Consider the following 24,403-nt stretch of genomic DNA (forward strand, 5'->3'; position numbering starts at 1 on the left):
CACAAAAAATGTATAAGGTGCCATCTGGGACCCTGAGAAGTTTACAATCTAGCAAGAAAAAACAAGCATGTGCACAGAAAAACCAGATCAGCAACATAAAACTTCAACCCAAGCAGCAACTGTGTCAAGAATTTAAAGGAGACAGCAACGGGGCTTGTTGCTAATCTCCCTGAAGGAGGGATCGGGAAGGCAGGGTTTTAAAGCATGAATACAAGTCCACAAGACAGAAAGGAATGGGTATGCCGTTCAGAAAGGAATTCCAACTTATAAAAGGGTTTTGAGAGACAGCCGAAGCTGAGTCTTGGGGGCTGGGAGCCTTCCATGCTAGGCCAGGGCCTGGGGACTTGCATCTGTGCAACGAGTGGTCTTGAAACATTTGGGGGAGCAGGAGGTCCCGGAACTCTTCACAGGAGGTCGGAGGTCTCGGAACTCTTCACAGAATTTCACAAGTGACTGATCACATTTCAACATTAGTGTCAGAAAACACAGCTGTGTTGTGTCTGCAGTGTGAACCGGATGGTGGGCAGGCGACACCAGTCCTGCCGCCACAAGGACCCATCCCTTCCCAGCGTTCCTGCTGGAGGGTCATCTGCCCCTTAACTCCTGCTTCTGTCCTGAGCCCTGAGGCTAGCAGACCACAAACCAGGGACCACTGTGGTGGAGACAACATGGGGAGAAAAACCTAGGAATGGAGGAAAGTCGGAGAAGCTGCTTCTCTTCTTCAGGGAGGAGAGAGGCAGTCTCACAACTTCAGAGGTCAGAGGCAAAGAGCAGTGCCCATCCTGAGCCTCGGTTTCCCCACCTGACACAAAGGGGCCGGGGAGAGGAGCACCATGAGACCAAGCTCTGGACACAAGACTTTCCCCAACGGGTCCTCTTCACATCTCCTGGGCTCTTTGGGTGGTGAAAGGAATGAGGGTGGCCCTTCAGCCACAGCCACACTTCCAGGCCGCACAGAGAACAGCAGGGGCAGGACCAGCTCACAACCACCGGCTTCAGCCCTGCCAGGGGTCAGCAAGGGACGCTGGTGAGGTGCGGGACACTGGCACAAGCCTGGCATCCGTGTGACTGACCCCGTCTGGTGTGGCCCCCGTGCTTCTCTCCTCACCAGGGGCTTGCCCCTGGCCATCTGGGCTGTTGAGGCCTCCTCCACTTCTCAGTCCTGACAGCAGATGAAGATCTTGTCCCTAGGTCACCTGGCCAGGAATGGACAACACCCTGTGCCCAGGACCTGGGCTTCTATGAGCTGGCAGGGGCACGGGATCCTGGGAGAGTCTGTGTGCCGTGTCCCCACTCCCTGGGGCAGCTGGGAGGTCACCAAGAGTCGGATGTAGTAGCCACCAAACACTGCCAGCAGCTGTCGGGCCATTTCCTGGAAGAGGCAGAGAAGCAGAGTGAGGCCACAGGGACACACCTTGAGGGAGGGGAGCGGGAGCCTCTGGCCCCCAGCCCAGGAGTGATGCTCTCTGGGAGAGAAGAGGCGGGGCTGGCACCTGAGGCTCTCAAAGACTCTAGCCCTGCCTAGAACCCAGCTCAAAGGCTCCCTGGCTAGGGGCTGGCGCAGCTGGGCTTCCTCATCTCCAAGGGGGTAACTAATGTGTGTGAACGATAAAACGCACAGGGACTGGGGCGTGGTGGTTCTACCGTGGTGGTAGAACACGGGCTTAGCATGCATGAGGCCCTGGGGTCAATCCTCTGCAATAATAATAATGATTAATAATAATAATAATGGACACATAACCTCAAAGCACTAGGGAAATTACCAACCCCCCTTACACACTCTTCCCATTTCCAATGTCCATGAGTCTGTAAAAGTAAGTGAGGTCAAGGTGATCACTTAAGAAGAGGAAAATGAGGACCTGGGGAAATTTCCCGTTGGAGCAGGAGTCTCCAGTTCACACAGAGCACCTGGTAGGTCTCTTTATACAAGTACTCCTAATGTATAAAAGGTTACTTATAAAAATTGGACTTAACCCAAAAGGACAAACACAGTCCGCTGGTGTCCAAATGCTGTCTCTACTACATAAGGCACCTGGAACAGTCAATTCACAGCAAGAAAAGGCAGAAGGGCGGCCCCAGGGGCTGCGGGGAGAGGAGGGGGCAAGCGTTACAGGTGTGGAGCTTCAGCATGGGGGGCCAAGGGTGCTCTGGAGGTGGTGGTGCTAACACCGTGAACATAATCAAAGCCACTGAGCTGTATACTCAAAATGATTAAGATGGTGCACTTCATACTATCTATACTTTACCAAAATGAAAACAATTAAAATGTTTTTTTTTAAGAAATTCTTCAATTTGAAGAATTGAAGAATTTCAAAGAATTTTAAAAATTGGAATTAATGCATGCTGTTAACACACCCACTAGTCTAGCAGGTGAGATTCGAGAGAAACGTGCTTATTCCTAGAGCATATCTAAGGTCTTTCACAAGACCACTGTCCACTCCGAATGTAATGAAATATGCTGCGGGTTCCATCCAGGCAACTTGTGCCTATAGAGTCAGGAATGAAGGCAGGCACGCCAATCAAGAAGGCCACGGGGAAAGGCAGGTCCTCCCCTCTACACTGACCCTGAGCGGTGGCCCCGCCTGCTGAGCCCAAGTCTTCCTGAGTAACAGGGAGAACAGTAGCACCTACCACCTGAGTGGGGGAGGGCTGCAGGAGCCAAAAGATCGAAAGCATTTAGCCAGGGCCTGATAAACAACATCAATAGCATTACCATTATCACACACAAAACTCAGAAACCACCCGGTTCAGAGGACAGCTTTTTTGTTTTGAATTGTTCTTTGTGCTTGAAAATATTGAAAATGTCAAATAGTCTATCACTCACTCGGATCGGTTTTCTCACCAATTTGGTCTAGAATCAATAACATAAGAAGCTAAGAACTGTAGCAAGAAAATTGGCTAAGCTACATTCTCCCTTGCTCCATGACCTTGGGTGAGTCAGCCGACCTCACAGAACCTACTTTGCCCATCAAAGAAGGGAAAGTAACCCCCACCACAGAGAGTGTGCTAAAGCATTTTATGCAGGACAAAAATCTGTAAAAATGGAAAAGGTCACTTTAACTATCTGTCTTTTACAGACTCTGGGCTCACAGAAATAGGACAGTGCAAACTATATGGAGACTTGGGGAGTGGCTGCGTTTTCCCTAGCTAAATTACAAGAGCAGCTCCTTTAAAACAAGGCACACATACACACTTGATATTCGGGACAGGAAATTTTACTTCTATGGATTTGAAAACATCATTTAAAAGACCCAGGTTTAATGGGCTATTGCATCTAAGCCCAAACACGCATGCCACATTAAAGTATGTGACCTTATTAATCTTTTCTGCTCTTTAAAAAAAAAAAAAAGTCAATAGGATCCAAGTGAAAAGATTCATACAGTCATCATTTTCTCTTTGAAGTAGTCCTACTGGCAGGCCTCCAATTCCCACGGGGGCAAAAGAGGGGAGTCGGGGCTGGTTTGAACCTTGAAGTCCTAAAGATTAGTGCTGAAATTAAATCAAAGTGATCTCCTAAAGTTCCAAATGTCCCCCAAGGTCACTCCTTGCTGCTTGTCTCCCTGACTATGGGTCTATGCTCCTGGTTTAGCCTGACCCAAGAGGCAGCTTGGGTAGCAGGACCCACAGAACTGGGGAGCTGTGGAACTAGACTGCAACAGAATTCAAAGACTCATATCAAATCCAAATATCCCATGGCAGTTTAAGTAGAGAGATGGAGGGGTGGTAGGACAGATGGGTAGATGATTGATCAATTGATTGATAAACATGTTTTAAAGGTCAGTATTGACAAAGTAAACTATAATCTGTGAACATGAAACTACCATCCAATATTCAAGCTGAGTACAGCAAAGCGCGCCTGGGATCCCAGCAGTTTGGGAGACTAAGGCAGGAGGATCGAAAGCTCCAGGGCAGCTTGGGAAACTTAGCAAAACCCTGTTTAAAAATCGAATTAAGGACTGGGGTTGTGGCTCAGCGGTAGAGCACTCGCCTAGCGTGTGCAAGGCCCTGGGTTTGATCCCCAGTACCACATAAAAATAAATGAAAATAAAGATATTGTGTTCAACTACAACTAAACAATAAGTATTTTTTTTAAAAATCAAATTAAAAGGACTGGGGAAGTAGCTCTCAGAGTTTGTAAAGCACCTCTGGACTCAATCCTCAATACAGGAAAAAAAAATCCAAGACACTGAAAAACACAACCAAAAATCCTAATCAGTACAAAACAATTTCTATAAATTATTTTTTAAAGTGTTGAGTAGGCAAAAAGAAAGTTCAAAGATTCGGGCTTCAAGGTTTGGATGGTGTCTACCAACTCATAGGAGCTCGCGGAATCCGCACCTACATGGCCACCTCCTCTCAGGAGGAGGATGGCCCCCAGTCTCAGTGCCTGTTACCTCCGGCTCAGCCTCGGGAACGAGCTGGTAGAGCTCTGTCTGCACGAGCGGTCTCTCCTGAGGACGAGGACTGCTGGGCAGGAGAGGAGCCTCCTCCGAGCTCTGGGGGCCCTCTGCCATCGTGGGGCTCACCCCCATCTCCAGGACAACATATAACTGGCTCAGTCTGCTTCTCAGCAAGGACTGCAAAGGAAACAGAGAGGAGTGTGGGTGCTTCCTAAATTGGGTGGGAGCTGGGAGGCGCAGGCTGCCTGTGCTGCAGACCCAGCGGAGGATGAGCTAACTATGGACTCGATGCTGGCCTCAGAAGTATCTGGAACTGAGTCACATGGTGAGGGCCCCTCCTTCCCCATAAGAGCCCGGCCCTTAACGGCCTTATAAAGGGCTCGCCTTCCAAGCTCTCATTTGCTCCTCAAAGTGGCAAGGAGCCCAGGGCTCAGAGCCCGGAGGCTCAATCCCCCACCGGCTACAAGACCATGACCACAGACAGGCTGCGGTCTCAGAGCCTGATTCCTCCTCTGCAGAATCAGTAAGATCTCCCCATTTTCTGAATAAATGGTAGAAAGCACTTTGAAGAAGTGAGAGTCACCTCAACCCATTATACCTTTGGGTCCACCAGAGTTGATCATTAATATGACTCTGAGTATAAAGAAATACATATTCAGCCAAGCTTGGTGATGCATACACACCTGTAATCCCAGTGACTTGGGAGGCTGAAGTAGGAGGATTGCAAGTTTGAGGCCAGCTCAGCAATGTAGTGAGACCCTAAACTACCTTGTCTCAAAATAAAAAATAAAAGCACTGGGGATGGATGTAGCTCAGTGGTAAGCGCCCCTGGGTTCAATCCCCAGTACCCACCCCACCAAAAAAATTGGAAAGCAGAAAAGCAACCACCAATTTCATGAATTTCTTGCAGGGCTTCTTCTTTCTAAGGTACTTTTTCTTGGATATTTTTCCAGTGTTAAGCCAATGTGGTCTACACAGTCTGGCCTCCTGGTTTATTTTGCTGGTGTTGTATGGTTATGAGAGCTTACCTCTTGGTTAGTCTTCATCTCCTGAACGTGGTCAGACAAAAACTGCACGCAGTCCTCCAGGTCGAAGTAGACAAACCAGAGCTGTGCAGGGAAGAGCCAGGCCCCATGGCTCGCCCGCCAGCAGCCTCCCACTCCCAGCCCGGGGCCCACCCGCTACTCCTCACCAAGGACCACCCTTCTGAGGAACACCCAGTTTGTTCCGCTCTCCCCAAGCCCTCCACCATGACCACATCTCCTCTGTACAGCCGGCAGGAAAAAAAAATGACTTTGCGTTCAAAGTTGGAAAATGTCCAGTTCTGTACCAAATGGCAGTGGCTTCATCCCCCACAGGTCACCGAGTATCCCAGAGAGAAGCTAACCCTTCCTAGAGCAGGGCATGTGCACGCCTGTCATCCCAGCAACCTGGGAGGCTGAGGCAGATGGACTTCAAGTTGGAGGCCAGCCTCAGGAACTTAGTGAGGCCCTCAGCAACTTAACAAGACACTAAATCAAAGTGAAAAACAAAAAGGGCTGGGGTGTGGCTCAGTGGCAAATACCCCTGGGCTCAATCCCCAGTACCAAAATATTAAAAATCAAAAAATAAATGAATAAACCCTCCTGGCCATCACTGTTCTTCTGGGGCCACCACCCTCATCCTCTGTAGTCAGGGCGCATTTCTGCCTGGAACCCAGATGGACAAATGAGTGGAGCCCTTCACAGACGACACCTCCATTGCTCATGCCCAGATCCAAGGTCATCACCTTGGGTGCTCTGGGGGAGGGAGCAGGGTAAGCCTCCACCTCACCTCCACCTCACCTCCACCTCACCTTCCACCTCGACCTCAGCAGTCCCCAGGAGGCCAGGCCACACTCACAGGCCGAATCTTCCAGGGCCACACATTATATAACACCTTGCCATAATCACAATCCAAGTTCTAAAAAACGAGGGGTGCCCCTCGCCTCTACCTCCACGCACTGGCCACGGCCCTCCACCCGGTATCTGCCCCACGAGAGCCAAGCACACCGCCCACTGCCAGCTGGTCTCCCACTGTCTCATCCAAGGAGAGGAGTTTTGTCAAAGCTTTTTACTCTAAAGATTTCCAAACAGGTACCAAAGTAGGCAGCAGCCCTCCCTCCTCCTGTGTCAACTACTGTCCCCTCATGGCGACTCCTGTTTCCTCTCTACCCTCTCTCCTGACCCATCACAACACCCCTGCACACCCTGGCCATTTTGACACTGGGTCCCCTCATCCCCCGATGCTATTTTGAAAATGACAAGACACAGTTGCCTGAAAAGGAGTGTCCATGCACCCGGCCTCCAGCCCACCACCATCTGACATACCAGGTCACCCCTCCCCATGCCAACTGATAAAGCAGAGCCAGAGCTCAGCGAGGCTAAAGGGACCAGCAGAAGCTTCCTGTCCACAAGGCCACACTCTGGTGATGTACCTGGTTCACCCCCTGACATTGGGCTCATGTGCTCAACTCCACAGGCAGAGATCTATGTAGTTCTCTGCTGCTGCTTCAGCAGCTAGAACATGTCAGGCACATAGGAGGCTCTCAATAAACTCCTGTGGGATAGACAAGGCCTTTGCATAAGGATTCTCCCCAGGCCCTGTGCGTGCCCACCCCCAGGCTCCTCCAGGCTCTTCAGTGCAAGGGGGAGAGCAGACACGGTGCCAAGGAGATGTGGCAACCCCACTGGGCAGAGTCCAGCTAGGATCATGACTGCCAGCCCCAGTTGTGTCCCAACCCACTGTGAGACTTTGTACTTGTCACCTTAAGGCCTCCCCTCTGACTCTAGGATATAGACAATGACTGAGCCAGGTAGACAAGGCCTTCAGCACCTGATCTGCCCCTCCAGCCTCATCTCTCCCAGCTCTGTCCTCCCTGTTGGCTCCTCATGGTCCTTCAAAGTGCCCTGTCTGCCTTGCATCTCAGCCTTGCCAGAGCCTTTCTTTGCCCCAGGGCCAGCAAGGCATTGTGACCATGTGACCACATGCCTGCCATCCTCACAAGCCTGTGAGCTGTTGCTGGCTGGACACCTTGCAGGCCTCTGGTATCCTTCAGTGCCCACAGGGGGCTCAGCACCAAGGAGTTGTCCGGAGCAGGGAGGAAGGAAAGGGCCTGTGACATCATCTCACCTGCAGGCTCCTGGACCTGCTGCACAGGCTGGGAGATACAAGGCCAACTGTCCTCAGGAGCCCAGATCAAAAGTGGCCACCAGGGAGAGACCACTCCAAGCCACAGTACCTGGATCACACTCTGGCACCCTTCCACGGTGTCCGTCACCCCCAGCAGCACCCGGTGTCTCAGCAGGGCTCTATTAGCAGCCGTGAGCCTCAGGTCTGTATTAGTGTTAGCCTGTAAGACAGATGCCAGGCCCATGGTTGACCCCTGTGCTGCCAGGGAGCTCCTGGGCCACGGCCGCACTGTCCCACCCTGGACACCACACAACAGCCCTCACCCTCAGGACTTGCACCTCCTCCCCTGTAAGTCATTGTTGGGACAGTAAATTCAAGACTATCAGGCAACCCAGGGCAAAGCCCGCCTCTTCTACCTCCAGGGGTCTGGCCCTGGAAGTGATGTGCCTTCCCTGGGCCCTGCTGTCTTCAGTTACAGAATAAGGAGTAAACAATGTCACTGACAGTGAAACTGGATTCAAAGCATCACATTTCCACTGTCCCTGCCTCCCAGGAACGCAGCGAGGTTTCACTGGGATCGGTGGATGAAGCTCTTAACCCGGCTGGGGCGCATGGGCAACAGCACTACGGGGGTGGGCGCGGATGGCCTGTGCACCTGCTCTCGGAAAGCACGCGTCTGTAAAAGGCCTGCCTCTGAAGACCCGGCTGGGGCCTGGGCCTTGTCCCCCTCAGGCCAGCCCTTCCTATACCGGGTAACAAGAGGAAGGAAAGGAGCTGGTCCAGGTGGGACTCTGGGGGTAATGGGCTGCAGTCAACCAGCGACAGCTTCGGATGACGAAACCCAGTTTAGCATGCAGTATTTCCCACGTGGCCCTGGCCACAGACACATTCTCAGGAAACTGCTTAGCAATGAGCGGTACTCTACAGGGGTGCTGGGCACAGTCTTGCCTGCCCTCCCGAACCGTCTGCTCTCAAGGAAGAGCAGCAAGGCCCATGAGGAAAATGAGGCAGTGGGTATGAATCCTGAGGCTCCTGTGGGTGCAAGGGATGTGGGTGGGGCACCAACAGCAACACCGGCCAGGAGCCCAGGAGAGGGGATCTGTATGGTCCTGAGGACCAAGAAGCCTCACAGGTTTGAAGCCCTTGAACTGAGACCCAGAGGAAGACCTAAGGAGAGCTGTGTGGCCACAGACTCGTCACTTCAGCTCGCTGGGCTCCAGGTTCCCCACCGGCAGACAAGATCGACAGTAATGACATGTAATATCTGAGTAGCATTTACAGTATACCAAGTACTACCGTAAGCAATTTTCATGAATTAAATTATTTCATTTGCACAAAAATCCCACAGTTATTTTGCCGCATTAGAGGTGAGGAAACTGAAGCCCTGCAGGTAAAATGGTAACCTGCTCCAAGCTGAGGGCTAACAAATGGCCAAAGTGTCCTGGGCACATACTTCAGGCCCTAAGCACAGGGCACACAGCGGGTGCTCAGGACACAGGGCTCACTGTTAGGAGTTTCCAGAGTGAGCAGATGGCCCAGGAACACTCCCTCGGTGCCCCTGGGCCTTTGTGCTGCCTGTGAGAGGCTGGGCCTTGCTCATGCCTGTGACCTGTGCCTAGCACATTACCTGGAACTCACAGGGGCATCACAGCTGCCAGTTGAATGAAAGGAGGGGAGAGGCGGGGCGGGGCGCCCACGCAGGCATCCCCTGACCACATGGCTTACATCTGCAGCCTTCAGGCAGCCGGTTGCCAGCCATTCTCCTGCCTCTGCTCAAGCACACCACTTTGCTTTTTCCTCTCCCCAAAGAAGCTTCCTGCTTCAGGAGCAGCTTGCTCCATTCATTTCTTACCAGCCAAGCACAAGGGCTATTGGGGGGAAGTCTCAGCACAGCCCGAGGGCGTATTATCTTGTCAGCCTGGTGATAAAGCCCAACAAAGATCCTTTCAGAATGATTCAGCCATAAAATTCCTATTTGTCCCAGTGAACACAGGAGACACATCCTAATGACATTTCCCCACATCCTGCCTCCCCTTCTGAGTAGAAGCCTCGTGCCTGCTGAGAACCTCGGGGCCCAGCACTGTGCCCAGGGCTGCAGGATGCAAGGACAGGAGCTTCCCTGTCACCGTGAGACAGCATCGGTGTGCTGGGCAGAACAATGGTCCCTCAGAGACACCCGAGTCCTACTCCCCAATCCTGTCCATCTTCTGGGTGGAGGCTACTGCAGTTTACAGGTGGGGAAGCTGAGGCTCAGAAAGGCTCTGGGAGCAGCCCAAGGTCATGCTGCTGTTCAGTGGCCGAGCTGGAATCCCAGGCCAGGATGCTCAGATTCCAAGTCATGTTCTTGGTCAGCACCCTGCTGTTGGGCCAATCTGTGACTATTGTTAGGTGGCAAAGGGGACTTGAGTGCAGGATGGACTTCGTGCTGCTGCTCAGCTGACCTTCAAATGCTGAGATTATCTTGGATTAGCCAGGGGGTGTGATATAATCACAAGGGTCCTTCAAAGGGAATGAGAGGCAGGAGAATCAGAGCCAGAGGAGGTGTGGCTTTGAAAGAGGAGGAAGGGACCTAGCCTAGGAATGCAGGAGCCCTAGAGGAGCTGGGAAAGACAGTGGACAGATTGTTCCCTAGAGCCTCTGGAGGGAACACAGCCTGCCACACCCGATTCTGGCCCTTTGAGGCCTGGGCTGATGATCATAGCAGCGTAAGTTAATTCATAACATTGTTTTAAGTTTACAGCATTTTGTTACAGTGGCTCCAGTTCCCACACTGTAGAGTTCGCACTAAGAACATGGCTCAGAATCTGAGCATCCCGGCCTTGAACTCCAACTCGGCCACTTACTAGCAACATGGCTGTGGGTTGCCCACAGAGCCTTCCTGAACTTCGGTTTCCCCACCTTAAACAGAGTCCACTTAGAGGACTGTAAAGCACTGAACAGAGGACTTACTGTACACCAAGAGCACTCAACCCATAACAAGAGACACACATTCAAAGAAACTACAATTCATGAGCCGTACCTTACGATGGGAGGGTTGACCTCCTCTTCAAAGGTGATCAAAACCTTCAGAGGGTTCAGGATTTGAACCCTGGCTCTGCCACTTATAGTGGAATCCAGGAGAAGTTACCTAAAGTCTGACCACCCTCAAGCTCAGGCACCCAGTGCTGCAGGGAGGTGGGCTCATAACCCTCTTGAGCTTTCTCACAGGGCTCTCATGCGCACCCAGGGAAAGGTGAGTGAGCAGCTCAGTCAGCTCAACTGACTCAGCACCCTCTTGCCAAGCTCTTTAAAACAGCTTGCTTGGGGGGGTGGGGGGGTGGGGGGGGGACTCACAGGGATTAGATGAGAAAAACAAAGCTCTCTAGCTCTCTGGCATGAGGCAAGCAGCTTTGCTCCCCTCCCCATGTGCTGCTCCTGGGACATGCGGCCTCACCACAGGCCCCAAAGCAGCAGGGCCAGCCAATCATGGATTGGGACTTCCCAAACTATGAGCTGAAATAAACCTTTTCTCTTTTTAAGTTGATTAAATAAAAGAAAGAAAAAGAGGACTTGGTCCTGATTGTGATTTGATTTCTTTCAACCCTGGTGCATGTGGGCCAGAGTGAATTTTCATGGCAGGAGGGATTCTTTAAAAGCAGGCAAGAGGAAAGGCTGGCTTGGGACTCTCAGGCCCACCCAGCCTCTGGAGGGAGCATGGCAGGGGCCTCTGGACATCTCACCTTCCTCTGCTGCCTCTCGAAGACCAGCATGAGAGTCAGGGTCAGGCTGACTGCGGCCAGGGTCACGAGCAGCACGCCCGCCCAGTGGCTGCCCAGGGCAAACATCTGGCTGGTTGAATAGATGTTGGCCCAGATCACCACGTAAAACACCTGCGGGAAGCCAGGGGAGAGCACAGTCAGGAACCCCCATCCTCAAACGAAGCAGCTCCACTCCCAGGGACACCGGCATAGGCTCCCGACACCCTCCTGGGTTCAAACAGCTCACGGGGCTGGAAGAGACCAACTCTGGATCTATGGGAACGGACGTGTATTCCCTGTTTATAAGCAAAAGCGGACCACAGGGCTTTCAGCTGCTCCCAAGCCCTCTTAATCCTGATTTTAAATAAAACAGAAAAAGAAGAGGTCTTTGGAGAAAGATAAGGTTGAGTCTGAAACCCACAGTGATCCTTAACTGGCCATTCAGCCTTTCATCTCTGAATCTCAGTTTGCTCATCTGTAAAGTGATGATAATAACGGCTACTTTGGGGGGTTGCTGCAAGAGTTAATAGTGTAACACAGGTCGCAGCCCAGTACATACTAGAGAATTAATAAATGCTGATTCTCACTCCTTCCCCTTCTCCCCAGAAGAGGGAGGTGAGAGTCAGCCATGCTATCTGACCAAGGATTCACCAAAGAAGCAAGTCGTGGTGGTTAAGACCACAGATGCAAAGGCCAGACGGCTTGTGTTCAAACGTATGTATGTGTTTGTGAGTGTACATGTATGTGTATGCAGATGTAGTGTTCACATATACACATACACACATGTGCGCACACATATATACATACATGTGTATATGACTAGAGCTGGAATGGACCTCTCTGTGAGCAGAAGAGGAAACCAAGTCCCAAAGAGGAGAAAAGACTTAGCCAAGGTCAGACACTGAGTTCAGAGCCCGGTGGTCTGCAGATTCCCAGTCCAGGTTCTGCCCATAGGAAACCCCAGCTCCCACCCTGTATACAGGGACTTGGTTACAACTCTCTCCCACAGATCTCTTCCAGTGCCAAATCCAGGCCCATGTGGTACTGCTCTTCCCCAAGCAATTAAATGGGTCACCAGCTGCCAAGTCCCTTATCTGCTGGAGGATACAACACTGCATTTGGCAGTGGGAGAGGGCCAGGGCCGGGCCAGTGTGTGCCCATCTCGCTCCTTACCACGGCAAAGGCCAGCCGCATGGGCCTCGAATTGTAGATGATGTATCTTCTCACTTGGGGCTCCAAGAGGGCACTCTCCGCCAAGCTCCTGTACTGGTCAGCAGGGACCTGTTCGGCCACCCAAGGGAAAGAGATTAGTCAACCACCCCATCCCACCAGCCTGTTCCCATGGTGTGTGTTTGGGGGGGGGAGGGGGTTAGGCCGCCCCAGGGGGCAGAATGAGTCCTGGGTGGAAATCACAGGTGCAGGCTCAGGGAGAAACAGCCATCCTGAGAAGGTGAACAGCTTGAGAGCCAGGAGAATCTTAAGGGGTCTGTCCCCACAGCCTGAGACTCAGTACCTTGGGGCAGGCACAGCATGGGCTGACAGTCAAGGCACAGGCCCTGGAATCAGGCGGCCCTGGAATCAGGCGGCCCTGGCCCAACGCCCTGCCACTCTTGTGCTATGTGAACTGGAGCAAGTTACCCTTTCTCTGAGCCTCAGTTTCCCCCTCTACAAAATGCAGGGAACCCACCTTGTAGGGTTGGGTTCTTATTAAATTAGATCAGACACAAACTGTGCTTGGCACAGTGCCAGGCGCATGGTGACCACCAGATACGCAGGTGCTACTGTCAATACTGCAATATCAGCATCTACTGCACAGCCCAAAGTCCCACATGCTCTCCCTGCCCAAACAAAAGTGTCTGCAGAACGCCCTATGAAAGTAGGCCAAGGAAAAAGAATTTACCAATTAAAAATTACATTTAGGAACATGGTACAACAATATATAAACTGTACACCAGTAAGAAAACTCAACCCGAAGATGACCATTTGAGAAAGATGCTCTTCTGCTAGGTGCAATGGTGCACACCTGTGATTCCAGCTGCTCAGGAGGCTGGGGCAGGAGGATCTAAAGTTCCAGGCCAGCCTCAGCAACTTAGTGGGGCCCTAAGCAACTTAATAACACTGTGTCTCAAAATAAAAAATGAAAAGGGCTAGGGATGTGCTCGGTGGTACAGTGCCTCTGAGTTCAATTCCCAATTTAAAAAAAAAAATCAGTACAAAGGTGGAAAGGAAATGCAGAATGACGAAGCCAACTGGTGCCGACATGATATTAGCTCGATTCGTCAAGTCTTCATCTGATGGTGACCCAATATGTTCTGAACAAAAATGCAATTCAGCTTCAAAGAAATAAATTCTGAAATCTTCCGGGTAAATGAGCAGTGCATGCTCCCCATCCGTGCCTGATCAACCTGGCCTTCGCAGGAAACCCTCATCCTGCTGGGGTTTGGGAAGGGAAAACTGGCCCCTGGCACTTCCCACCAAAGGCAAGAGCTTCGATTTATCTATGTGCCAGAGACAGTGCAAATGTTCCTCAGACATGACTTCACTTACTCCTAACTAAACACCAATATAATAGGTATTGATAACTGATAACTGATAATCTTTTTTTTTTTTTTAATTTTGAGACAGGATCTCGCTAAGTTGTTTAGGGCCTCATTACGTTGCTAAGGCTGGCTTTGAATTTGCGATCTTCCTGCCTCGGCCTCCCGAGCCGCTGGGATTTGATATTGTCTTAATCTGCAGATGAAACAGACTCAGAGAGGTTAAGCTACCTATCCAAATTCACAGAGGCAGCGGGCAGCAGAGCCGGGTCTGAGTGCAGAAGAGGGGGTCTGGGAAGCCTGGGCCTGCGTTCCCTGCATTGGGAAGTGAGTTCACACAAACTTTCCTTTGCCAGCAAGAACAGCCCCCTCTCCTCCTGCCCACCTGGTGTACTCCCACTTGTCCTCGAAGCCCCACATCAAGGTCTGCTCCTCGGAGGCTCTCCTAACCACCCAGGCGGGCAGGCTCACCAATCTCCCTGGGCACGTCTTCAATGCTTTGCTGCGTCATTGTGTCCCACAGTCCTGACCCCTACAGTCCAGACCCCTCCAACCCTGTCCATTTCCCCAGTGGGCTTGGAAAGTGTGAGCTTGGGGTCCTGCCTGCCTCTACACTGCTGAGCCAGCTAGGCGCCTGGCACAGAAGGGACACCCCAAAACACACCTTCAGGAAGTGAGTCCATCGAGAAGACAGGCCGGTTCCCACATACCTTCCTTACGTCACCCACCACAGCAGGCAGGAGGACATTCATTAATATTGGAGAATAACTGGGTGAGAGGACAGATGGGTGGATGATGGGTAGACAGACGGATGGAAGGGAAAGCAGTGGGGGCTTGGTGAACATAGCACTTGCCTGAATGCCCCAGGTCTGCAGTTGCTCCTCTGCGGTTCCCAGGTCGAAGGCCATGGGTGCACAGGTATTGTCGACCCGGAGGACGGTGAGGACCTGGCCATTGTGGAGCTCTGAGAAAAGAGCAGAAAGAAGCCTCATCTGGCTGCACCAGAGTCACCTCGGAGGAGGCCAGAAACGAAGGCATCACCCCACTGGCCGTGAGAACCTTCTCACGACAAGGAAGGACATAGCTGTCCTCAAATCCCTAAGGACTGGACTTGATTGGGAAGCCCCAGGGAGACAGAACCAAGGCCAGAGCAAGGAAGCCACTGGGATACTACGTGAGACCAGGCAAGGAAGACCTAACTTCCCCAAACAGAAAGCTGTCCTCTCAAAGAAAAGGTGGGTTAGTCCCATCACCAGGGCCACTTAAATAGCGACCAAACAACCAACATTGAGGGGAACCATGACATCGAGGGGATTACGTAGCAGACGCTGATTCCGGCACTGCAAAGGAAGCTCAGTGAATGTCTCCTGAATTCCTAGCTGCCTCTCAGTTAGTGACAACCAGCTATGACATGGAGAACAAGGGCCCAGAGGACGTCCCCTCCCTAACTCCCTAAACCTGTGAATATGCTGCCTTCATGGCAAAAATTAAGATTGCAGATGCCATTAAGGTCACAGACCTTACAAAGAGAGCACATACGGGACACTCAAGTGGCCCATCATGATCACAAAGTCCCTCAAAAGTGGGATAGGCAGGCAGAAGCAGGGGCAGATGTGACAAGGGAAGAAGGAGGGAAGGACAGTCATTGGCTTGGGGACGGAGGAAGAGGGCCAAGAGTTAAAGAATGCAGATAGCCTCTAGGAGCTGGGAAGGGAAACATTCTCCCGAGAGCCTCCAGGAAGGAGAGGAGTCCTGCCGGTACCCACTGCGAGCTCAGCGAGCCCAGGGTCAGGATTCTGACCTCAGAACTGCAAAACAATACATTTGTGGTTTTGGAGCCTCCATGTTAGTGGCCACTTTGTAACAGGAGCAGTAGAAAATGAACACACTGGCTTCGTGGTGACCTCTCCTGTCTCAGTCTATTTTCTGCTGCTCTAACAGAATACCACAAACTGGGCAAATTCTACATAACAGAGGCTCACGCACGGTTCTGGAGGCCAGGAAGTCCCAGATCAAGGCATCTGAAGAGCACCTGAAGCAGGGCAAGTGAGCAAGGGACAGACAGGAAAACTGGCCTGCATTCATCCTGTTTATTGGGAATCCAAGAAACCCACTCTCAATAACTCACTGCCTGACGGTGACATGCTCGGTTAGGTCAGGAGGACATGATCCTGTGGAAGGCCTGGCCTCCAATGAAGCAACGTGCAAGAACAAGGCTCTTCAGAAGCGACCGGATCACACAGCTCTGGTCTCAGCAGTGAACTGACCCACTGACGGACTCAGAGCCAAGTAATCTACTGGAGGTGGGGGACCTGTATGGGGCGGGCCCTCAATGAAGGGAGCGGGGTCTAGGGGTGCCCTTGGAGACCACTTCTCCTCCCAGCCCCAGCCCCAGCCTCCCCCTCCCTCTCTCTGCAGATCTAACCCACCGTGCCCTCCCCGTCATGATGTTCTGCTTCCCCAGGCCCAAAGCCGAGGATCCTGTGGCCACAGGCTGACATCTCCATCACTGTGACCCTGGATAAACCCTCCTCCTCTCAATTGTTTTTCTCAACACCGCTCACAAGGGCAGAGCCTACCCTGACCTAATCGCCTCTTAAAGGTGCCCCCTCCTCATACTGTTATGGTGCAACTCATTTCAACGTGGTTTTGGAGGGGGCACGCAAAACACAGCACCCCAAGCACATCTGCTACTCACTCATATGTTAAAGGCACACATTCAGAGCCACATGGGTGGCACACGCCTATAATCCCAGCAACTCAGGAAGCTGAGACTGGAGGATTGCAGGTTTGAGGCCAGCCTAGGCAACTTAGCAAAATCCTGACCCAAAATTAAAAGTGAAAAGGGCTGGGGATGTAGTTTGGTGGTAGAGCATCCCTGGGTTCAAGCCCCAGCACTGCAAAAATAAATAAATAAATAAATAGAATCATAAGATTAAATCAAAGAGTATGCAAATTAGGAAGAGTAGACAGAAACAAAATAAAGGCAGATAATAACAACAGGTCTGGATATTGAGCCCCTACTGTGTACCAGGTACTGGGTGGAGGCTTCTCAGGATTTCACCGACTCCTCTAAGCACCCCAAAGGATGGGTGCCATTAACATAGAAAAGGAAAACAAACCTCTGAAAAGAGGAACTTACTCTGTTTTAACAGGGAAGACAGGAGTGGAAAGAGGCAAGAAGGGGAGGAGTGCACGAGACCCAGCACAGCAGGCGGGGCCTGCGACTGACCCACCCCTCCTCGCACACATGGCCCTGTGGAATCCACACAGGACCCTGAGGCCCTCCTGGGCCTGGCCCTCTGCACAGCAAGTGTGTGCAGGAGCAATGCAAAGAAGTTTCATGGTGTCTGTTTGCCTTACAAATCAAGAGTTCCCGGATTCCTGGCAATAGTATTGCTCATCTGTTCCTTAAGACAAGCACACCAAGTCCTCCACTTAGAAATACTTGTTTTTACCCTGAGGCTAAGAAAAGCTACCAAAAGGGAAAGGATGCATGTGTATTCACGTGTGTGCATGCGCACAGGGAAGAGCCCTCTTCCCTCAGAGGAACAAGAACTGGCTTGCCCAGGCTCAGCGGAGCAGCGTCTTAAATGTCCTGAAGGAAAGCTACCCTATTCCACTCCATTCTGTGGCCGCAGGTGCATGCCTAGGAACTGCTTCCCTAACGACTAGGGTAATAGAAGAAACCCTTGCTTTAAGCAGCCATGTTTCAGACCCGCTAAGGAACCAGCCACACTCCTGTGGCCCTCCCACAAAATGGAACGCTGCTCCCCTTTGCCTGTCCCAGCCACTCGTTCCACCTTTTATTCAACCAAAGTGTTTATTGAAGATCCACAATGGGCAAGCTGTGGGCTGGGACCACAGACACACAGAGGCCCTGCCCTCCTGGAGCTTACATTCCAGAGGGGAGGCTAGACACGCAATGTTCATTACTCAGATAATTATCTACAGACTGTAGTAAGTACAACAGGGAAGAAAATACATCAGAAGAACACATCAGAGGGTATTGACTGGGGCAAAGTCATCCGGAAGATTCCTCATAAGACGGATATTTGCATTGAGCTCTGAAGGGTGAATGGAAACTAAGCAATAGAAAGTAGGCAGGGACAAAGTAAAGAGGCAGAAGAAACAGGATGTACAAAGGCCCTGAGGCAGAACAGCATGGCAAAGAACAAAGAACAAAGAACAAGGGCAGCAACAGTCATTAAGACAGACCTTGCAAGCTGGCAAATGACAGGTTTTCATGCCAAGCCAAATGGGAAACCCTGAAGTAGAAAGTGACCCAGCTGCATATGCATTTGAAAAAGATCTCTCTGGCTGCCAGGGAGAGACCAGAGGGACAGGAAGGAGAAGATCAGTTGAAAAGCAGAGGATGATGACAGGAGATGGTGATGGAATGATCTGGGCAGAAATGGCAGAAGGCAGCGGACGTGATGGGGCACACCTGTAATCCCTGCAACTCAGGAGGCTGAGACTGGAGGATCACAAGTTCAAGGCCAGCCTCAGAAACTTTGTGAGGCCCTATCTTAAAATTAAAATTAAAAATTAAAAAGGACTGGGGGTGGGGCTGGGGATATAGCTCAGCTGGCAGAGTGCTTGCCTTGCATGCACAAGGCCCTGGGTTCCATCCCTAGCACCAAAAAAAAAAGGACTGGGGATGTAGCGCAGTTGTAAAGGACCCCTAGGTTCAATCCTCAGTACCAAAAAATAAAATAAAATAAAACCTTCTTAGAAGGCAGCCTGGAAATGTACTCCAAGGTCACCCACCCTTATCTAAAGAATGTTCTGTGCCTCATCCCTGCCCCTAACCTAGAATGCTAGGTGAGTCCAGTTCCGAGGAGCCTCGGGGAGGAGGAGAGAATGAAGGGTCCTTACCTTGCCCCCACCCAGGAGGGCTTCCCCGCTGCAGGGCGCTCCAGCCAGGGGAGGAGGTGGGCAACGGGCTGGCCGCCCCGCCGGGGTCCATCTGCGGTTCACAGGCCATGGCCAGAGCCAGCTGGGTTTCTACTTCCCCTTCCTGGAGCTTCAGCTCATCCTGGAGCAGGCTTCACTCACCTTCAGGAAAGAGCACGAGAAGGAACCTCAGGCCTGGGCCTGGGCAGCCGGCGCTTCCTGGAGCTCTGGGAGGCCAAAGTCACCAAGGCCCACGAGAGTCTTTTTGCTGACTCTAGTCTTCCTGATGATGCCGAAGAAACTTCTTGGAGGGAAGATGAGGAACTAAAACATGCCCCCCAGGCCAGGCCTTGGCTGAGAACTTCCCTTCTGGTCAGGGGCCTTCTCCAGCTCTTACTCCAGAGCTGACCAGGCCCACTCAGTTACCCTCACTGAGCAAGCCCAGGTAACCAGGCACGAGGCAGGCACATCTGTCACAGGAGCCTTGTTTACACCAAGGATCTCCCCCAGCTTCCCACAGACATGGCCAAGACACACAGGGCAGGGGCGGGGGCGTGGTCAGTGGTAAAGTGCTCGCCCAGCATGCAGGAGGCCCTGGGTTCCATGGCCAGCTCTGCAAGGGGGAAAACACAGGGAAAATGAGGTGATGGTAAATTCAAATTTAGTAGGTAAAAATACCTAGGTTCTCTGTCAGAGGCGGTGAAGGTTTGCGTTCAAGAACATGGACTCCAGAGCCAGGCTCACTGGGTAAATGGCGGGCTCACACTCCACCTTGGGCAAGTTCAACCTCAGAGCTTCAGCTCTTCCAATCACAGAACCTTCCCTGCAGGGTAGCTGCAAAGACTCAATCGGTGATTCGCATGAAAGACACACAGCAGCATCGAACAAAGAACCTATCTCATGAATATCAGCTCTACCAAAAAAAACAAAAAGCTGGTGCAGTGGTGCACACCTGTGATCCCAGCAGCTCAGAAGGCTGAGGCAGGAGGATTGCAAGTTCAAAGCAGCCTCAGCTGGCAAAAGTAACTCAGTGAGATTCTGTCTCTAATAAAATACCAAATAAGGCTGGGGATGTAGCTCAGTGGTCCAGTGCCCCTGAGTTCAATTCCCAGTACCGCGCCCCCCCCGCAAAAAAAAAAAAAACCTTTTCTATTGCTTTTTGAGATTTAACACAGTTGCTGTTCCTAAGTCAAGAATTTAGTTTTGAGCTTCCAGGCAGCCAAAGCAAACATGCAAATGCTGTCAATAAAATAGTCATCTAGAAATAGCAAAAAAAAAAAAAAAGATAGTGTAGGGATCAATGTGCCTTCCTGGCTACAACCCATCTTGGAAAGGTTTCTAAGGCCTCCAGGGCCAGGTCACTGAGAGGATAGCGAGTATCACCCTTGGCCACCTTCATAGGCAAAACACAGGGACCCACTGGTGGATGTTTCCTTGGTAAAAACCTGAATCTGCATGCCATCTGCTATGACTGCAACCTGCACTGTTCACCTCTGTTATGTGTCCAGCCGGGAACCTGAGAATCACCCCTTGCCAAGGAAAACTATGCCAGAATCCCATGGGATGGCACAGCAGCCCTGCTAAATGTATTGATGAAAAAGTCCACTAAAGTTGTCTTTGTATAGGAGTGATACTGGGGATGGAATTCAGGGGAGCTCTACTGGTAAGCCACATCCCCAGCCCTTTGTTGAATTTTATTTTGAGACAGGGTCTTGCCAAGTTGCCGAATCTAGCCTCAAACTGTGATCCTCCTGCCTCAGCCTCCCGAGTTGCTGGGATTATAGGTGTGCACCAGGGTGCCCAACAACTAGAATCTCCTTTTTGCTACCATGGTTGGCGATATTGGGGAAGACACAAAGTTCCCAGTCTATACACATCTGCTTGATTCCAAGCTGGATCCAGGACACACTGCCACTGTGTGAGGGGAAGAGCCTGATCCTCCTGTGCTCACCACCTTCTGCTTCTCTCAGTACTTTTTAATAGAAACAGCTACATAATTTGTGAGGCCCAGTACAAAACGAAAACGCAGGGCCCCTGGTTCAGAAATGGTGAAGGGTTGCAAAATGTTGACAGCAGAACATCAAGCCAAATTTGGGGACTTTCCTAAGTAGGACGCCTGGAGTGACTGTGGAGGTTACAAGACTTGAAGCTAGCCCTGACATTAAGCTGCAGAAAGTCATTTGGGAGCCCCTTCTCCCAACCGAGAATATATAAAAGATGCGCTTTTCACTAACAATTCAACCTGCCTGTGCCACACTCAAATGCCACAAAGCAACAAAATATGAGGAAAAGACTGAAGACCTTGGAGCCAGAAAGCCTAAACTCAAGTCCCTGCTCAGTCATTCACACACTGTGACATTTGCTGCCGAGGCACCCAGCCTGAGCGCTGCTAAAATGGGGGTGCGGGGCCTACCTCACTAAGCTGCTATGGGATGTAACAGCAGATGCCAAATGACCTCCAGTGGTCCACCCACCATGAGGCCCCTTTCCTCAACACGTTTCTCCTGCTTCACAGGCACAAAACTGAAGTCACATGTGTGAAGTGATCTGTACAAAGTCGGGTGTCTAACAGCCAAGAAATCAGAGAAGAGCTCCCGCTATCCAGCTCTGGAGTCCAAGGCCACAGTTTCCAGGCCTTTACACCTTTGGACCCTGGTCTGACTGTCTCTTCCTGAAAATGCCTTTAAAATGAGTGGGTCAGGGCTGGGGTTTGGGCTCAGTGGTAGAGCGCTTGCCTAGTGCGTGAGGCAGCAGGCTCAATCCTCAGCACCACGTAAAAGTAAATAAAGGTATCGTGCCCATATACAAGTTAAAAATATATTTTAAAAAAAATGAGTGGGTCAGGAGAGACCGCATTTCCCAGGCCTGATCTAGAAACAAATTCCACTCAGATGGAAAGCTCTCTGCTGGGAGGGCAGGGTGTCCCCTCATTACCTAACCTGAGTCCTGGTCTACAGCAACACTCACAAATTTGACAAGCATTTACCAGCCAATCTCATCCTGCCTCACTTCCTTCCTCTTACCCTGTACCCCAAGAGGCATGAAAGCAACAAAAATAGATGAACCCACAACCAATGAAGCCCTTCTCTGCTTAACTTGATCACCGACTAGGCTCACAGGGCAGAGAATGTCCCATCACCCAGGCTCCAGACAAAACCCAGGGACACAGCAGCTGGGAGCCTGTAAGTCAGAGGAACTGTTCTGGAGTCTCAGACAAGCCTGGCAACCTAGTATCACGGAGGAACCACACACGAGATGGAGTTGCTGAGATCTGAGGTCTCCTTTCAGACTGCACAGGAGGTTCCATTAGTTGCAAAATCCCACAATGAGGCACTGTCTTTCCAGGGTTGGGGGAGGCGGGTGTTGGCGGGGAAATCACAGCACCATAGTTGGTCTATCAGCCACCTTCGGAGTCCCAATCAGCAGGCTTCATTCATTCACCTGAAGCTGTTCTCTGATGGCTAAAAGTAACCTGCCCAGTCCTACTACTTCCCACCTGTCTGACCTGGAGCAAGTTACTGGACTTCTCTCTGCCTTGGTATCCTCATGTGTCAGCGGAGATAATGGTGGTGACTTTAGACTGTTGCGAGGTTTAGCTTTCACAGGCATAAATCACTCTGAATAGCACTGGGAAGCAGCAGTTGCTGAAGGAATATAGCCCTAAGAACCTTCTAGGACCAGGCCCTGAGCATGAAACCAGAGATAAAAATCTGAGGTCCCTGTCCAGTCCACCCTGCTGAGGATCACTATCTGAGGGAAGGACAAACTAAGAAAGAAAATTACCAGACAAGTAGGGAAAGGAGGGAGCTTTGAGGTGGGAAGCGTTCTCCAGGCTTTCTGGGAGAGAAGGGGGCTCCTTGGCTTGGCAAAGGTGAGGGGGAGAGAAGCTAGTGAGCAGGACCTGCCCATCAGGGGAGGGCAGGGCTGCTCCAGCCCCCCACCCCCAGCACCTTGGGCATCCAGATCCAGAGGCGGCAAAGGACAGGAGGGGAGCTGGCAAGACCCCAGGGGCAGAAACTAAACTGTCACCCAGAGCCCTGTACGAGGGCCCCCTCCCACTCAGCCCGGCTTCAGTCCCACGTGATAGTGGGAGAGTCAGACACCAGGATGGAGGCGCACTGAGGGAGGGAGCAGAGCTTTGGGACTCCTGCCACTAGTTCCAGAGTCCTGGCCTCTGTGCTCCCTCTGGGTATTCTGTGGCTAACCAGACCTCCCACTCACCTACGGCCGCCCCCGCGCACCAGCTGGATGCCCAGAGGTCCCCAGCTCTGTTGGCCCGGCCTCCCTAAGAGCGATGTGCTGGCCTGAGATTCCTCACAGGGAAAGAGAAACGACCCCGTTTTCCTCCCTCGGGTCAGGTTTGTTTGTGGAACTGGAAATCCTTCAAGAGATCACAGGAGGGCCCGCCCCAGAAGTTTTGGGGTGGACAAGCCTGGAGTAAATGAGACAAAGCTCTCCATTTTACAGATGCGGAAATTAAGACTCAAAAAAGAAAGTGAGCCATTCGGGATCAAGGCGCCAGTCGGGGACGGAGCTAGAACTGAAACCCCGGCTCCTCCAGGCCCAGGAGGTCCCACAGAACGTGGTGGCCGTGGCCTGGGCAGCGGTGCCTTGCCCTGCCTGGTCTCTGCCCTTCCATCTCGTCCAGGTCAGCTGCCTGGCGGTGGGCGGGGGTCTTTTTCACCCCAAAAAACACCCCCGCCCCAGTCCGCGGGCTCCGGGCCGACCCGGGGAAGGGCCCCAGGGCGCGCGGCATCTCCGAGTCGCCGAGCCAGCCCGGCCCCGGGCGCGAGCGCAGGCCGAGACGCCGGCGCCGCCCGGCACCAACCCGGGACCGCGGGCGCACGGGCGCGCGCACACTCACCGCCGCCGCCGCCGCCGCCCGGAGACGCGGAAGGTCGGGGGCGCCGCGCCCCTCCGCGCCGCAGTCTCCCGACGCCACCGGCCCGCACCCGCCCGCCCCAGCGCGCGGCACCGCCCTCCCGGGCCCGCCCCCGGCCCCCGCCAGTCACCCGCCCGTCACCCCACCGGGAGGAGCCGCCCGCCGGGCCCGCCGCGGGCCTGGAGGGAACGCGTGCCGGGCCGCGGAGCCCAGCTGGGAGGCGCGTTTCATCAGCCCGGCTACCCAGGGACGCCAAGGGCCTCCGCGCCCGCGCCCACGCGGCGTCGGGACCTGGGGCTCTGCCGTGCACCCTGCGCCGGGACCTGCGACACGTTTCCCCGGTAAAGCAGCGGCGGACCTGGGAGGTCAAGTCCCCTATGACACAAGTCACAGGGTCCCGTGGATGAGGCAGTTTAAGGGACCAGAAGTTATCAGGGACCTGTTTTTAATGAAAAATTTGGAGTTTGGGGATCAGGCTGCCTGAGCTCCAATCCAGGCCTCTCCACTGATTATATCACTTCGTAAATAATATAACCCTCCCGCCTCGTTTTCCTAAAAATCATTAATTATAACGATGTCTTAGGGTTGTGTGAAGATTTAATGAGATAATCTCACCCAAAATTGCAAGAGTCTGCAATGAAAAGTTAAGTGCCCCCTCCCCTGAGTAGAGCACTAACCTTGAGTATTTTTCCTTAGAGCCCACAAGTAAGTACATGTCTTTACAGCAGATTCTATTTTACCGGGGATTCTGCTCTTCCATTCAACAAGAATTCCTGGCTGGGTATTCATCTCCACTCTGCT

General features: G+C 52.2%; 1 protein-coding gene across 1 annotated transcript; it reads right to left on the minus strand.

Moving 5' to 3' along the window:
• Positions 1 to 419: 419 nt before the first annotated feature.
• Positions 420 to 21,842, minus strand: TMEM268 (transmembrane protein 268). Its single transcript, XM_081278551.1, is given in 10 exon segments — positions 420 to 1,372; positions 4,395 to 4,577; positions 5,429 to 5,509; positions 7,660 to 7,770; positions 11,270 to 11,419; positions 12,461 to 12,568; positions 14,675 to 14,677; positions 14,679 to 14,788; positions 18,703 to 18,872; positions 21,825 to 21,842. Coding segments are annotated over 9 exon segments (1,035 nt in total). The 5' UTR covers positions 18,812 to 18,872; positions 21,825 to 21,842; the 3' UTR covers positions 420 to 1,192.
• Positions 21,843 to 24,403: the final 2,561 nt, after the last annotated feature.

Source organism: Spermophilus citellus (assembly GCF_964194105.1).
Source record: "Spermophilus citellus genome assembly, chromosome: 2".
Lineage (NCBI taxonomy): Eukaryota > Metazoa > Chordata > Mammalia > Rodentia > Sciuridae > Spermophilus > Spermophilus citellus.